Here is a 13,702-nt window from a genome sequence, read left to right as displayed (position 1 = left end):
TCCCGAGGTGCCGCGGAGCCCGGCGCTCCCCGGCGGGGCTAGGAGAGGAGAGAAGCGGGGGCTGCAGCTGGGCAAGGGGGAGGAAAGTGAGCGTGTGTGAGTGCGTGTGTGCCAGAGTGTGGGGGGGCGACAGGTTCGAATTAGAGGGCAGGGGAACCGGGGTGCGGTCCCCTAGGGTCTCCCGCTGCGGCGCCAGCTTCACGGCGCCCCTCACCATGGACTTGCGCGGAGTTGGGATGTGCCTTGGCCGCAGCGCGCGGGTGGCTGCCCGGCCCTGGGGGTGCGCGGGCGCGCGCACAGGGATGGCGAGGTAGGATGGCGGTCCAGCGCGACCCCTGCCGCCCCAACCCAGTGGCCCCCGGGCGGTGCAGCTGACTCGTTGGAGCGCACTGGGGTGTGGGCGGAGGCGGCCCAGCCGTGCCCGCGCCTTCGGGAGTTGCTTTGCCTCTTCCACCCACTCGCACCTGCCGTCTCGCGGATACCATGTCGAAGGCAACCGGAGGCTCATCGGCGGCGGCTGCGGCGGCGGAAAGTTGTCCCCCAACCTCTGCCAGCCCGTCTGCGGCCACTGCCGTGGAGGACCTGTCCAAAGTGTCGGACGAGGAGCTGCTGCAGTGGAGCAAGGAGGAGCTGATCCGCTGCCTGCGGCGCGCGGAGGCGGAGAAGGTGAGCGCGATGCTGGACCACAGCAACCTCATCCGCGAGGTCAACCGCCGCCTGCAGCTGCACCTCGGCGAGATCCGCGGGCTCAAGGTGAGCGCCGGGCTCGGCGGGGCGGGGAGCCGGGCGCCCTGGGGAGGTGGGACCAGGCAAACTTTCCCCCCTTCCGTCAACAGGTGATCCCCCCCCCCCATTCTCCCTGTCAGCATCCCCTGCTCCCCTTTCCCAGCCCTTTGGAAACTTTTCCAAACTTTGTAGACGTTTGGTTCCCTCCTCTTCCCCCTATGGGGCGCACTAGCGTCGAGCTCGTGGTCCTCCGTGGCCGGAGGAGCGGGCGCCAAGGATGCTGAAAGGCTGGGAGGGGAGCGATGGGTACGCGGAAGCTTTAATTTTCCAGGAAGCCGGGAAAATCAGTGCTTTGGGGAGCCGGGTTACGGCCAGGCAGGGGAAAAAACGAGCGAAGGAGCGAGTCCAGAGCATCTTTGCCCTTGGGGATCCGTGATACGATATGGCTGCTCTGGCGCCACGACTTCTCCGTGGGGCAGAGGGTGAGGAAAGGGCGCCGATGCAGGGAAGTGGTGCTGGCGGGGCGCCCAGGGTGAAGCCGCGGCGCCACCCTCGTAACTGGGCTATGTCGCATGGTGCAGAGGAGCTTACCTCTTCTTTCACATTCTGTTTTCTACCTACTCCGATGCTTTCCTTTTCCTCGAGTTCGGCTGGCGTCGTCTGGCGTCGTCTGGGGTGGCCTCACCGTCCCATTTACCCCCAATTTGATTATAATTTCGTCTAGCTGGGAGGGGAAGGGCAGAGGGTCTCAGTTTAGGAAGCACAGGGTTTTGAAAGTGTACCTTAAGTGCCATCCAGTCATGCTTTCCTATGGAGCCAATCCTCCCTCTTTGCTCTTAGGGGGAAAAAAAGAACAAAAGAAAAACAAAACAATAAAACCCCAACCCCCCACCAACTTTCTTTTCCCCTTGGAGTGTTCTGAGTGTGCCAGCAATGTGCCAGCCCGGCTGGCTGCAGCAGATGGGTGGCGGGGAACCGCCCTGCCCGAGTGTACCGCAAAACTTCCTCTCCTCACGGCTTGCACTGGTGCCTCCTGGTATGCCTTCCTCTCATTGTTCTTTTTTTGTTTATAGGAAGCCAGACACAAACGAAATCGCTGCAGGGACCTTGGGGAGCAAATTCCCGCAGGCACATGTTGTTCTTGTCCCCTTTCCACTCCCACCCCACTTCTCAGGCAGTAGACACTTTAATTGCCTCAGCGGCTCCAGCCCTCGGATTCAGGGGCAAAGGGGAGTGGGAGGGGGAGAACTGCTAGATGCTCACCTGGGTGCTGGGCCCAGTGCAGGTGGAGAAGGCCCTCCCCTGAGGCTCCAGTTGACTGTCATATATAGTCCCTAGAGCAGATGCAGTTAGGAGGATCTCTTAGAAAAATCCCAGGCCTTACTTTCTCCTTTGGCTTAATTCGTTACTAACAGACTATTAAGTACCAGACTCTTGGATTAGAGGCAGGACCGTGTAGGGGGAAGATCATCTCAGAGGTGGGTCTGCATCTAGAATCCTCATTTGGCCAGGAGGGTGAGCCTGGGTAATTTCTCAGAGCCTTATTTTACTTATCAATAAAATGCAAATCATAATAACCACCTCCTAGGGGGGTGTGACAATAAATTATAATTTAGGTGAAGGTTTAATTCTGGACTTGACCGCAAAAAATGGTAGTTATTGTCTCCAGGAGATGATGCGTAAGTGTACGTAAAGCCATGCATCTCCTGGATCTGGGTTTCCGTGGCAAAGCTGGACACAAATATAGTTCGTAACCCTCCAATTTAATCTTCTTTCATGGCTTGAACTATAATGCAACTTGGAAGAGTTTGTAATTAATTTCCTAGAGATTTTGATAGTATGGAGCATTGACATAAGAGCTTAGAAATACTTGGAAGTTCTTTTAGGTTGTGTGGATTGCCTGTGGGGGGTCTGTGTGTGAGTGGTGTGGGGGAGGGGAGGACCGGGTCTTCATTCCAGTAACCTCATTTAGGGAAGTACCTATCAGGCCAGTTAAGAGTGGTTACACCTCAAGTAAGAGTCTCCTTGTGGTCTAGATTCGTGACCTGGCATTAAAAGACTTTCCAGTCCACTTCCTTATCAAGTTCAGAAATGATGGGGGTTGGTTACTTTCTGATGCAGCCCCTTCTCCTCATTCCCATCATCCTGGGGCAGCCACATGGTGGCCCCTCCTAAGCCTCTGGCCAACTCTGAGGGGCAAGCCTTCTTCCTTCCCTTCCACATATCAGCTCAGAGCTTCCCTAGACACCATAGTGATCCATAAATGTGGTTGACTGAATAAGTGATAGTACATTTCACTTTATTTTTTAAATTTTTATTAGGGTATAGTTGCTTTACAATGTTGTGTTAGTTTCTACTGCACAGCCAAATGGATCAGCCATACGTGTACATATATTCCCTCCCTTTTGGATTTCCCTCCCATTTAGGACACCACAGTGCATTAAGTAGAGTTTCCTCTATACAGTATGTTCCCATCAGTTGTCTATTTTATATATAGTATCAATAGTGAGACTTAGAGAACAAATGTATGGATACCAAGAGGGAAAAGGAAAGGGGTGGGAGGAAATGGGAGATAACGATAGTACACTTAAAATTTATTTTCATTTAATTGGAAGGAAGGGATTTTCTTTCTTTCTTTCTTTCTTTTTTTTTTTTTTGCCTCTGTTGGTTTGGGACTCTCAGCTGAAGACTGTAAATTTAGGGTAATTAAGGCCATAACACTTTTCTTTCTTATGCCTCTTTCTGTGAGCTGCCTTTGAAATTGCATCTAAATATTTTCAAGGCTTCTAGGTGGTACTGTGGCTGTGGACATTGGGGAATGGGAGCATCGTTCTTTTCCTTTGAGGGGCCTGTGACTCTGTCCCAGCACTGGCTGACTTGTTTGTGTTTAAACATTTAGGAGGTAGTGCAGGGTGGGAAAAAGAAAGGTTTTGGAGTCTGACAATTTGGGTAGCTTGGGCAAATAACCTTTTTGAGCCTCCGTTTTCGTTTTCTCATCTGCTAAATGGGGATATTATTTCCACTTGAGGTGTGAAGATTAAATGATACATAGATGAAGAAACCCCAGTGAGGTTAAATAGCTTTCTTAAGGTCACACAGATATGAAATGTTCCAAATAAGCTGATTTTCTTTTCTTTTGGCTAGTTGACATTCTCTGGTTAGAATGTGTCATCCTAAAAGGGGTTGGAGAAAGGAGATTTCGGTTAGGGTGCTGCTGTTGAAAGGGATGGATTCCTGAGAACCATGTTCGTGCACTTCTGAGCATATACCAACACTCAGACTGCTCTGGCCTGGAATTTTCTGGGGGCGGGGGCGGGAATTGGGGGCAATTCAATCTCTATAGATTTTTTATCTGCAGTACATTAATTTTCTTCCTCACTTGCCAACACACCAATTCCCCATCCTGCAATGATGGAAAAATAACAAATTAAAACAATTCTTTAACCACAGTTATAGTACTTGAGAACCTTATGTATGAAATTTGGGATGATATGAATTTCGGGTGATTATGGATTTAATCTTTTAAATGCCCCCTTTAGACAGATGGGCAACATCTAGTAGCCTGCTGCAATGTTAAAAAAGACATTGTTTTGAAAAAGACGGCCCAAGTCTTAAAGTGATAGATTTGAAAACACTAGCTCACAAGGTTATTATCAAGCTGGTTGCTTAGCTGTTCATTAGAAGGCAGAGGAAATAGCTCATAATTGGAGAGTAAATAATATTTGCAAGAATAATGACGGAAAAAAAGGAACTGTGATAAAACTGAATGGGCTAATATACGCCCCTTCTACCCCAACTAGAGTTCTGAGAAGTACAGTTGACACTTGAAAACACAGGTTTGAACTGCACAGGTCCACTTTTACAGGGATATTTTCACTACTAAATACTGCAGTGCTACTATCCGCTGGTGGTTGAATCCATGATCGTGGATCTGGTGTACGGAGGTCCGACTATAAGTTACATGGCTTTTCAACTTGGCCAAGTGTCAGCACCACTAATCCCCATTTTGCTCAGGGGTCAACTGTATATATTTCACTCCATTTGGGAAGGAGCCCATGGTGGCACAAGTCCTATTTACTTCCCAGTTCTGGAGAAAACAGGAATAGTTGTAGGATACTCAAAGGGGAATATTTTCACATGGAAATTCAGTTAGATGAAGAAGAACATGATGAACTTTCTATGAAATGGGAGGATTAAGCTAAATGTGGAAGAATTTTTGAAGCTGAGAATGATTTTTCTTTTAACATCTTTTTTTTTTTATTTTTGCGGTACGTGGGCCTCTCACTGTTGTGGCCTCTCCCGTTGCGGAGCACAGGCTCCGGACGCGCAGGCTCAGCGGCCATGGCTCACAGACCCAGCCGCTCTGCGGCGTGTGGGATTTTCCCGGACCGGGGCACGAATCCTTGTCCCCGGCATCGACAGGCGGCCTCTCAGCCACTGCGCCACCAGGGAAGCCCTAACATCTTTATTGGAGTATAATTGCTTTACAATGGTGTGTTAGTTTCTGCATTATAACAAAGTGAATCAGCTCTACGTATACACATATCCCCATAACCCCTCTCTCTTGTGTCTCCCTCGCACCCTCCCTATCCCACCCCTCTAGGTGGTCACAAAGCACCAAGCTGATCTCCCTGTGCTTTGCAGCTGCTTCCCACTAGCTATCTGTTTTACATTTGGTAGTGTATATATGTCCATGCCACTCTCTTACTTTGTCCCAGTTTACCCTTCCCCCTCCCCGTGTCCTCAAGTCCATTCTCTACATCTGCGTCTTTATTCCTGTCCTGCCCTTAGTTTCTTCAGAACCATTGTTTTTAAAATTCCATATATATATGTGTTAGCATACGGTATTTTTCTCCTTCTGACTTACTTCACTCTGTATGATGGATTCTAGGTCCATCCACCTCACTACAAATAACAATTTCATTTCTTTTTATGGCTGAGTAATATCCCATTGTATATATGTGCCACATCTTCTTTATCCATTCATCTGTCGATGGACACTTAGGGTGCTTCCATGTCCTGGTTATTGTGCTGCAGTGAACACTGTGGTACATGACTCTTTTTGAATTATGGTTTTCTCAGGGTATATGCCCAGTAGTGGGATTGCTGGGTCATATGGTAGTTCCATTTTTAGTGTTTTAAGGAACCTCCATACTGTTCTCCATAGTGGCTGTACCAATTTACATCCCCACCAACAGTGCAAGAGGGTTCCCTTTTCTCCACACCCTCTCCAGCATTTATTGGTGTAGATTTTTTGATGATGGCCATTCTGACCAGTGTGAGGTGATACCACATTGTAGTATTGATTTGCATTTCTCTAATGATTAGTGATGTTGAGCATCCTTTCATGTGTTTGTCGGCAATCTGTATATCTTCTTTGAAGAAATGTCTGGTTAGGTCTTTGCCCATTTTTGGATTGGGTTGTTTGTTTTTTTGATACTGAGCTGCATGAGCTGTGAAGCTGAGAATGATTCATTTTGTTTAGCATTATTTTCTCGGAATATCTACAGCTTCTGATTTCCCATAAAGCACCAGTGTCAAGGAACAATTTATTCTCTTATTACTACGGACTCCAACACAGCAGGGCTAGCTGAAAACAACAATAAGAAATCTTTTCTCAGTGGCTAGAGCTGTATCCTGTTTTGGCCATAGGCCTAGCGCTTTAAAGGGCTGGTCAGTCCATAAACACATATTTAGCATTCATTGTATGCAACACACCAAGTCAAGAGTGTCAGTTATGCAAAGAAAGACATTGGAATGTCTGCCCTCCAGAAGCTAAGGTAATCTACACTAGAAAAGAAAGAAAGAAAAAAAAAGATGCCCAATGAGTGCTGTAAGGAGTGTGTCTTACAGGCATTGAGCAGTGAATGGGATACTTTAGTCATTCATTCAAGCCTGGCGCTGCTGCTCACCAGATGCTGTTCTAGGGCTGGTGGAGTCTTATCAGAGCAACCTGTCCTCTTAGGTAAGTCTATAGAAGGCAGAAGATAGTATTTTCTAGTTGGAAAGTTAGACCTAATCAGGGTTCATAATTAGCTGGTTCACAATTAGAGGGAGCTAAAGGTAGAAAGGCAGGAAGAAAGCCTTGTAGGCCTGGCCCAAGGGTTTATTCATTTTCCTTGGCAAAGGGGAGGCAATGGGGGTTTAGGGGCAGGAGAGACACTACCTGCAGGGAGAGTTTTTGACGATCAGTCTGGCCAGAGAGAGTTTGGATTGGAGTGAGCAAGGGAAGTTAGGGGCTGGGGTAGACCAAGGCAGGGAGGCCCGCTGGAGGCTTTTGGAAACAGCCGGGCCTGAGGTCAGAGAGTGGCACTGAGAAGCAAAAGGACTAGATGGGCATTAGACACAAGGATTGGTGATGCTAAGAGTTAGAATTGAGTTGAAAACTAAGCTGCAGAGAGCCTCTTTCTCCTCAGGCCTTGAGAATCACTCCCACGTTAGGCCTCATGACTGCCAGGAGATTCCAGCTTGGCAGATTCCAGGTTGGCAGCTGTTTTATGGTTTATTTCCTAGTCAATATCAGGGGGAAGTGTTGGAATCAACCTGAGTTTGGGAGAATCAAGTCCCCTCTCTGAGTACCTCTAGGTCTGGGTTGGATGACAGTCACAAGACCAGAGATTTTCAGGCTTTGTGGAGTAAGGGAAATCTTAGGTAGCTGTCCCCTTTTCACCCCCCACCAAACTATGGTGCTTCAAGAAACAGCTTACTATATGTGTGAATGGAGACTAAGTGGGGATTTCACAGTTAATTCTGAATTCCTTGGTTTCAGGTTTCTACAGTAGGGGTGCTGTGTTCTGGATGCACAGCGGTGAACAGAAGAGACGGGTCTCCATTCTCATGACTCTGGTCTAGGGAGGATGGAGACTTGACTCATAGTCAGACTCAACCATATGTGATTAGAAGTTGTAATGCAACAGAGGGGAAGTTGAAGGGCTCCTCGCAGAGCATAGAAGGGGACGTCCTTTAGATTAGTGGTCAGGGATGGCTTCTATGGGGAAGTGCCATAAAGTGAGAAACAAAGATTGTGTAGAGGCTGGGGGAAGCTTTCCGAGTGAAAGAGGGGAAGGGCTTGTCCCTTGGGCCCTGAGACCAGGCCAGCATGGGTGGGGCTCTGTGCATGATGGGGAGGGATGGTCTCACCTTGTCCACTGCCACCATGGGTAGCAGCCACCATCATCTCCCTCTACCTGGACTAACCTTGTAGCCTCCTACCTGGTCTTCCAGCTTCCACCTTATCCTGTCTCTCTCTCTTCCGGTCACCCGCCTCCTTCCATCCCCCAGCCGTCTATTTTCTGCACAGAATGATGGTGCAGAATGAATCACATCATGTCTAGTCCTCTATCCTCAGCTTGCCAACAGTCCAAAGTCTTCCTGTGGCTGGCAAGGCCTTCATGTGGCTGATGAGGCCCACATTATCTACCTAGCCCTGCTGCCCACCCACTTGCACCTCACCTCCCAGACCTCCTTCCCAGCTCTGCCCGCCCTTGCTCACTCCGCTTTAGGCCCACTGGCCTTGCTGCAACTTGAGCCACATCTGTCTTGGGGCTTTTACACTTGCCTTTCGCTCTGCCTGGGATCATCTTCCAGCAAGTGTTTGCGCCTTTATTTCACCCAGGTCTTTGCTCAAATGTTTTCTTTCTCTGCAGAGGTGCCTTCTCTTAAAAGATAGTATTTTTTAGCCTGCTTTCGTCTTTTTCCCAGCACTTTTCACTCTATGACATTATGCTCTATACTTGCTTTTTTGTTAGTCTTCCCCACCAGAATGAAAGCCATAGGATGGCAAGGGCTTTGCTGCGTCCTCTGATCTGTCCCTAGCACCTGGACAGGTACCTGGCACATAATAGATGCTTACTAAATATTCATGAATGAATCACCGTTCATGCTGGAGAAGTAGGCCAGTTAAGAGGATTGGGGGCCTTTTGAGACTTAAAGGATTTTGCACTTTATCCGAAGGGCAGTGAGACCCTTTTAAGGGTTTGAAGCATGGGAGTGACAAGGTAAATTTCCGAGGTAGAGTTCAGGAGACGTGTTTGGCTCGGAACTGGGAGGTAAGGGAGAAGGAGGTGCCAGGCATAACCACAGGTCCTTATAAAGGGCGACAGGATGGGTGGAGGTGGCATTAGCTGAGAGGTGCGACTTGGGGGGGCGGGGGTTTGAATATCACACAAGAACCTGAGTTCCAGGTGAGCTGCCTGGGAGCCGTGCAGGGAGGATGGCAAGTAGGGTTGGATGGGCAGGACTGAAACGCCACCAGAGGACAGTTTGCTGCTCACTCATGCAGGGGTTGGGGCTGCTTCTCCGGGTCGTGGGCTGAACACCTAGGCGGTGTTTGTTGTTTGCGCTGACGAAAGGCCTATTGCCTCAGAGCTTGTTAAGCCTTTCACAGATCACAAGCAGCCATCTTTCTTCCTTGAAGGTGGGGCAGGGAGCCTACTGATTTCCTGTTAATGAACTGGCTGCTCCCTAAAGACTGACTGGATGACCTTGGACAAGTGAAGCTTTGCGAGGTCCCGTTTCCCCGTCTGTAAAAGAACCATAATATCCCCTGAGGGTTTGGTGAGAAGTAGATGAGATAATACAAGTAAAGCATGGGGCAGGGAGCAGAATCAATACCCATTATTGTTATTTTTTTGGACAGCTACACATCTGTAGCTTCCTCTCACCTTCTCCCTCCCTCCCCTATCACCACAGAGAATTCACCCATTCCAGGCTCCTTGGCTCCCAGAAGTCTGAGCCTGGTGTCGCCTCCCACGCATACCTGGCTTGAATGGCTGTGTGTCTCTTTTCAGGATATTAATCAGAAACTCCAGGAGGACAACCAGGAACTGAGGGACCTCTGCTGTTTCCTGGATGACGATCGGCAGAAGGGCAAGAGGGTGTCCCGGGAGTGGCAGAGACTGGGCCGCTACACGGCGGGGGTGATGCACAAGGAAGTGGCCTTATACCTGCAGAAGCTGAAGGAGCTGGAGGTGAAGCAGGAGGAAGTGGTGAAGGAGAACATGGAGCTCAAGGAGCTCTGCGTGCTGCTGGACGAGGAGAAGGGTGCGGGCTGCGCGGGCAGCCGCTGCTCCATCGACAGCCAGGCCAGCCTCTGCCAGCTTGCCGCCACCACGGCGCCCTACGTGCGGGACGTGGGCGACGGCAGCAGCACTTCCAGTACAGGCAGCACCGACAGCCCGGACCACAAGCATCACGCGAGCGGCGGCAGCCCGGAGCACCTGCAGAAGCCCCGGGCCGAGGGCAGCCCGGAGCGTTCCAAGCACAGGAGCGCCAGCCCTGAGCATCTGCAGAAGCCCAAGGCCTCCGCGACCCCAGATCACCCCAAAGCCCTCAAAGGACCCAGCCCCGAGCACCACAAACCCTTATGCAAGGGCAGCCCCGAACAGCAAAGGCACCCGCACGCAGGGAGCAGCCCCGAAACGCTGCCCAAGCACGTGCTGAGCGGGAGCCCGGAGCACTTACAGAAGCACAGGCCCGGGGGCAGCCCCGAGCACGCCAGGCACAGCGGAGGGAGCCCTGAGCATCTTCAGAAACATGCCGTTGGCGGGAGCCTGGAGCAACTACCCAGAGCCCGGGGCACCAGCCCGGAGCACCTCAAACAGCATTACGGGGGGAGCCCGGATCACAAACACGTGGGCGGAGGCAGCGGCGGCGGCGGTGGCGGCGGCGGCGGCGGCGGCAGCGGCGGTGGCAGCAGGGAGGGCACCCTCCGAAGGCAGGCGCAAGAAGATCTGTCACCCCATCACCGGAATGTCTACAGTGGCATGAACGGTGGGTCAGTACGTGCTGGGGAACCGCTTTGCTGGGGCCACTGGGTAGAGTTATGAATGATGCAAGGCTTTGCGGCCATGTTAGAAACTGCAGGCGCTAGTGCGGAGGCGGGTTGGGGAGAGGAACACACGTTTGCCCCCAAATCATGATGTGTGTTTCTCCCCCTCCATTTGTTCTATTTTATGCAGTTACCAGGTAGCCTGGAGAATATTGGGGAGGAGGGGGCAGGGGAAGGAGAGGAACGATAATTCCGTGGGACCCTGAGTAGTCAGGGTGAGATTTGTGGGCATTGAAGATAAAAATAGAACCAATCTAAGATTTCTCTATCTTGAACATTTTCCTGCTTGTGTGCAGTTTCCTACAAGGGCTCTCTTGGAAGAGGTGACCAAAGGTTTTTGAGTCCAGCTAACAGCTTATGTGCAGAAAGAAATGAGTATTTATTATGAAAAACAATAACATTAAAAAAGAACTAGGGTGTCCTTAAACAGGCTTGACGCTGGGTTGTCTGAATGCCTGTAAATATGCCTTACTTTTCCTTGAGGATGTTCTCCGTTGTGTTGGGGGCCTTAGCATGACTCTGTGACTTTCCTTTGCATCTGAAATGCATCAGATGATTTCTTTCCCTTTTCTTAAACATCTTTATTGGAGTATAATTGCTTTACAATGGTGTGTTAGTTTCTGCTGTATAACAAAGTGAATCAGCTATACATATACATATATCCCCATATCCCCTCCCTCTTGCGTCTCCCTCCCACCCTCCCTATCCCACCCCTCTAGGTGGTCACAAAGCACCAAGCTGATCTCCCTGTGCTATGTAGCTGCTTCCCACTAGCCATCTATTTTACATTTGGTAGTGGATATATGTCAATGCTTGAGTAGCATGCCTTTCTACATGGTGAGTCATCTTTCTGGTTGTTTAAATATTCCCCTTTAAATGTACAGATGCGTTTGGACACTCCTTTGGTTTCCAAAGTGCAACATCCACTGCATTGGCTGAGGCAGCTCTAAACCGTTTGGAAGAGGTTTACTTTTCTGCATCTTTGTTATGAAACCACTTGAAACTCAAGAGAGGAAAAAAAAAAAACTTAAAAGAATTGTGAGGGTCTTTTTTTATGTCATCTGTGGCTGAGTTAGAACTAAAATGATTGGTTTTATGAAGTGGTGTTTCTGCATCCAAAATATCTGGGGTTTTTCACTTTATTTGAAAGCTGCTCCGGAGGCTTTGTGCAGTCAGCTCTGAGCAGTGCTGGAGGCCGCCAATTTTAGCAGTGACACGAAGGGGTAAATTTTCAATATTGTAGTTGGGGATTTACCTGTTGGATTCCATTTCATCCTCATCCTTTTCTCGTAGTGCTGAAAATTGACTCCTGAAGCTTGGCTTCTAATACGTCCAATGTTTTAAGCACAGATGGAACTAGAAAGAATGGGCAAGATCGGATGCTGTTCCTTTCTCTGTTACATGCTGGGAGGCGAAAGCTGGGAGAAGCCGATTCACCTGTTGTGTTGAAGCCACCGGGCTGGATGGGGCCTTTACTTTGTTGATTGCACCCTTCCCTCACTCTTTCCAGGAGATGCTGCCCTGATTGCTGTGGGCAGCCTCGGCTGTGCAGTTCTCACAAGAGATGAAAGTCATTAAAAAAGATATTTTGGTCGTGTTACTATCACAAGATGTGTCATCGGCCATGAAAGTTGTCTTCAGGGGGTAATGTGTTAACAGGAAGGTAAAGTTAATGACTTTTCCACTTCTTGATTACTTTTTAATGAGCCTGAGAAGTAAATGTGCACTATTTTGAGGAAACTTTTTATCTTGAACCAAAATAAAGATTACTTAAGGGCAGGTGGTTCACTTACAAAATGGTTCTTCTCCCTACAAAAAGGCTTACTTAAATAAAGAACTTCTCTAATTTAATGTGTGATTTAACTTATAAGAAGGGATTTTAGGTGCAATTTTTAAGCAATTCTTTGTATAAAGTAAGGTCTGTGTCTAGATAGGGATGGCATTAATCATTGAATCTTATTGCCTGGGTTCAGATAAATTTCATGGTCAGGCAAATGGTTTTTTTAAATTTAACAATTTTATTCAGTTAAAAATTTGATGTAACATAGATGCATTGTTTAGAATGACACTGTAGTTTAATTCTTGTGTTTACTTCAGGTTTTCTCATTCTTAAGTGACAGATCTTCTGACAGTGGATATCCTCACCAAAGTGTATTTGTAGTCCATTTGCATTGCATTTTTATTTCAATAATTAATTGGAAAATGAAGAGGCACGATGAGATGTTTATGGATCATCAGCCTATAAACTTGGGCACTGGTAGCTTGTATTTATCCTGCTGTTACAAATTAATTTTTGATATGGATAGTGAGACATGATTTTTTCATATTTTTAAATCCCCACACACTTTGGTTGAATTATTGTCTTATAAACAGATAGGAACCAGCAGCAAGGTAAATCCCAAACTGCAAATTTGCTGAGTCATTTACAGAATCCTTCTGTGTGGGGTTGGTGTGAGAGGTGAGTGTTTTGGATAAGCCCTTGAATGTTTCTGCATTAACAAAAAGCAGGTGAAAGTTGTGAGGGGCTGTCTTGTGCATTTTGGGAGGTGTAGCAGCATCCCGGGCTCTACCCATAAGCAACCCCCAGTTGTGACAATTAAAAATGTCTCCAGATGCTACCAAATGTTCCTGGGGTAGGGAGTGGGCAGAATTGACTCTGATTCAAAATCACTGCTCTAGAGCAGTGTTTTTCAGTTTCGCTGCAGGCTAAAATCACTGGGCTGACTTTGAAAAAACACTGGTGCTTGGATCCCACACTCAGATGCACATTGAATTGGTCTGGCACTGGGCCTGGGCACGTTGTAAAAAGAGCCCTTCAGGTGATTCTAATGAGCAGACCAGGTGGAAACCATTGGCCGAGGTGCGTGGTTGTTGGATAAGATGGGCTGGTGTGAGTGAAGCTCTCAAACACCCAAGCTTCCTCCGAAGAAGAAAGTTCTTCCTTTCCTTTGCTGAACTCCAGGACTGAGAAGGACTGACGCCAGCAGGTACTGGAAAACGTCACCCCTCTCAACCCCAGACCAAGGCTATCTGATAATGTACTTCTTCAGGGGTATGGGTTGAAAATTTGAGTTTTTGGTGGGTAGGATTATTAGGTTAATTCGGGGAAACTCTGGCATATGAGTCATTTAAGACGACCTTTTCAAG

The 13,702-nt window shown here is 48.5% G+C and overlaps 1 protein-coding gene across 6 annotated transcripts in view; it reads left to right on the top strand.

Annotated features, from left to right (window-relative positions):
• The first annotated feature begins 483 nt into the window (after positions 1–483).
• The window catches only part of CCDC85A (coiled-coil domain containing 85A), a 201,016-nt gene continuing 187,797 nt past the window's right edge, over positions 484–13,702 (top strand). For all 6 annotated transcript variants that reach the window (XM_065890924.1, XM_065890923.1, XM_065890922.1 and 3 more), the window contains exons 1-2: positions 484–753; positions 9,516–10,497. In XM_065890924.1, coding sequence (XP_065746996.1) covers positions 484–753; positions 9,516–10,497 — 1,252 coding nt within the window. The remainder of the gene's footprint in view (positions 754–9,515; positions 10,498–13,702) is intronic.

This window comes from Phocoena phocoena, chromosome 14, assembly GCF_963924675.1.
Source record: "Phocoena phocoena chromosome 14, mPhoPho1.1, whole genome shotgun sequence".
In the NCBI taxonomy this organism is placed as follows: domain Eukaryota; kingdom Metazoa; phylum Chordata; class Mammalia; order Artiodactyla; family Phocoenidae; genus Phocoena; species Phocoena phocoena.
The sequence above is the reverse complement of the archived record's forward strand: the minus strand, read 5'-3'. Positions and strand labels throughout refer to the sequence as shown.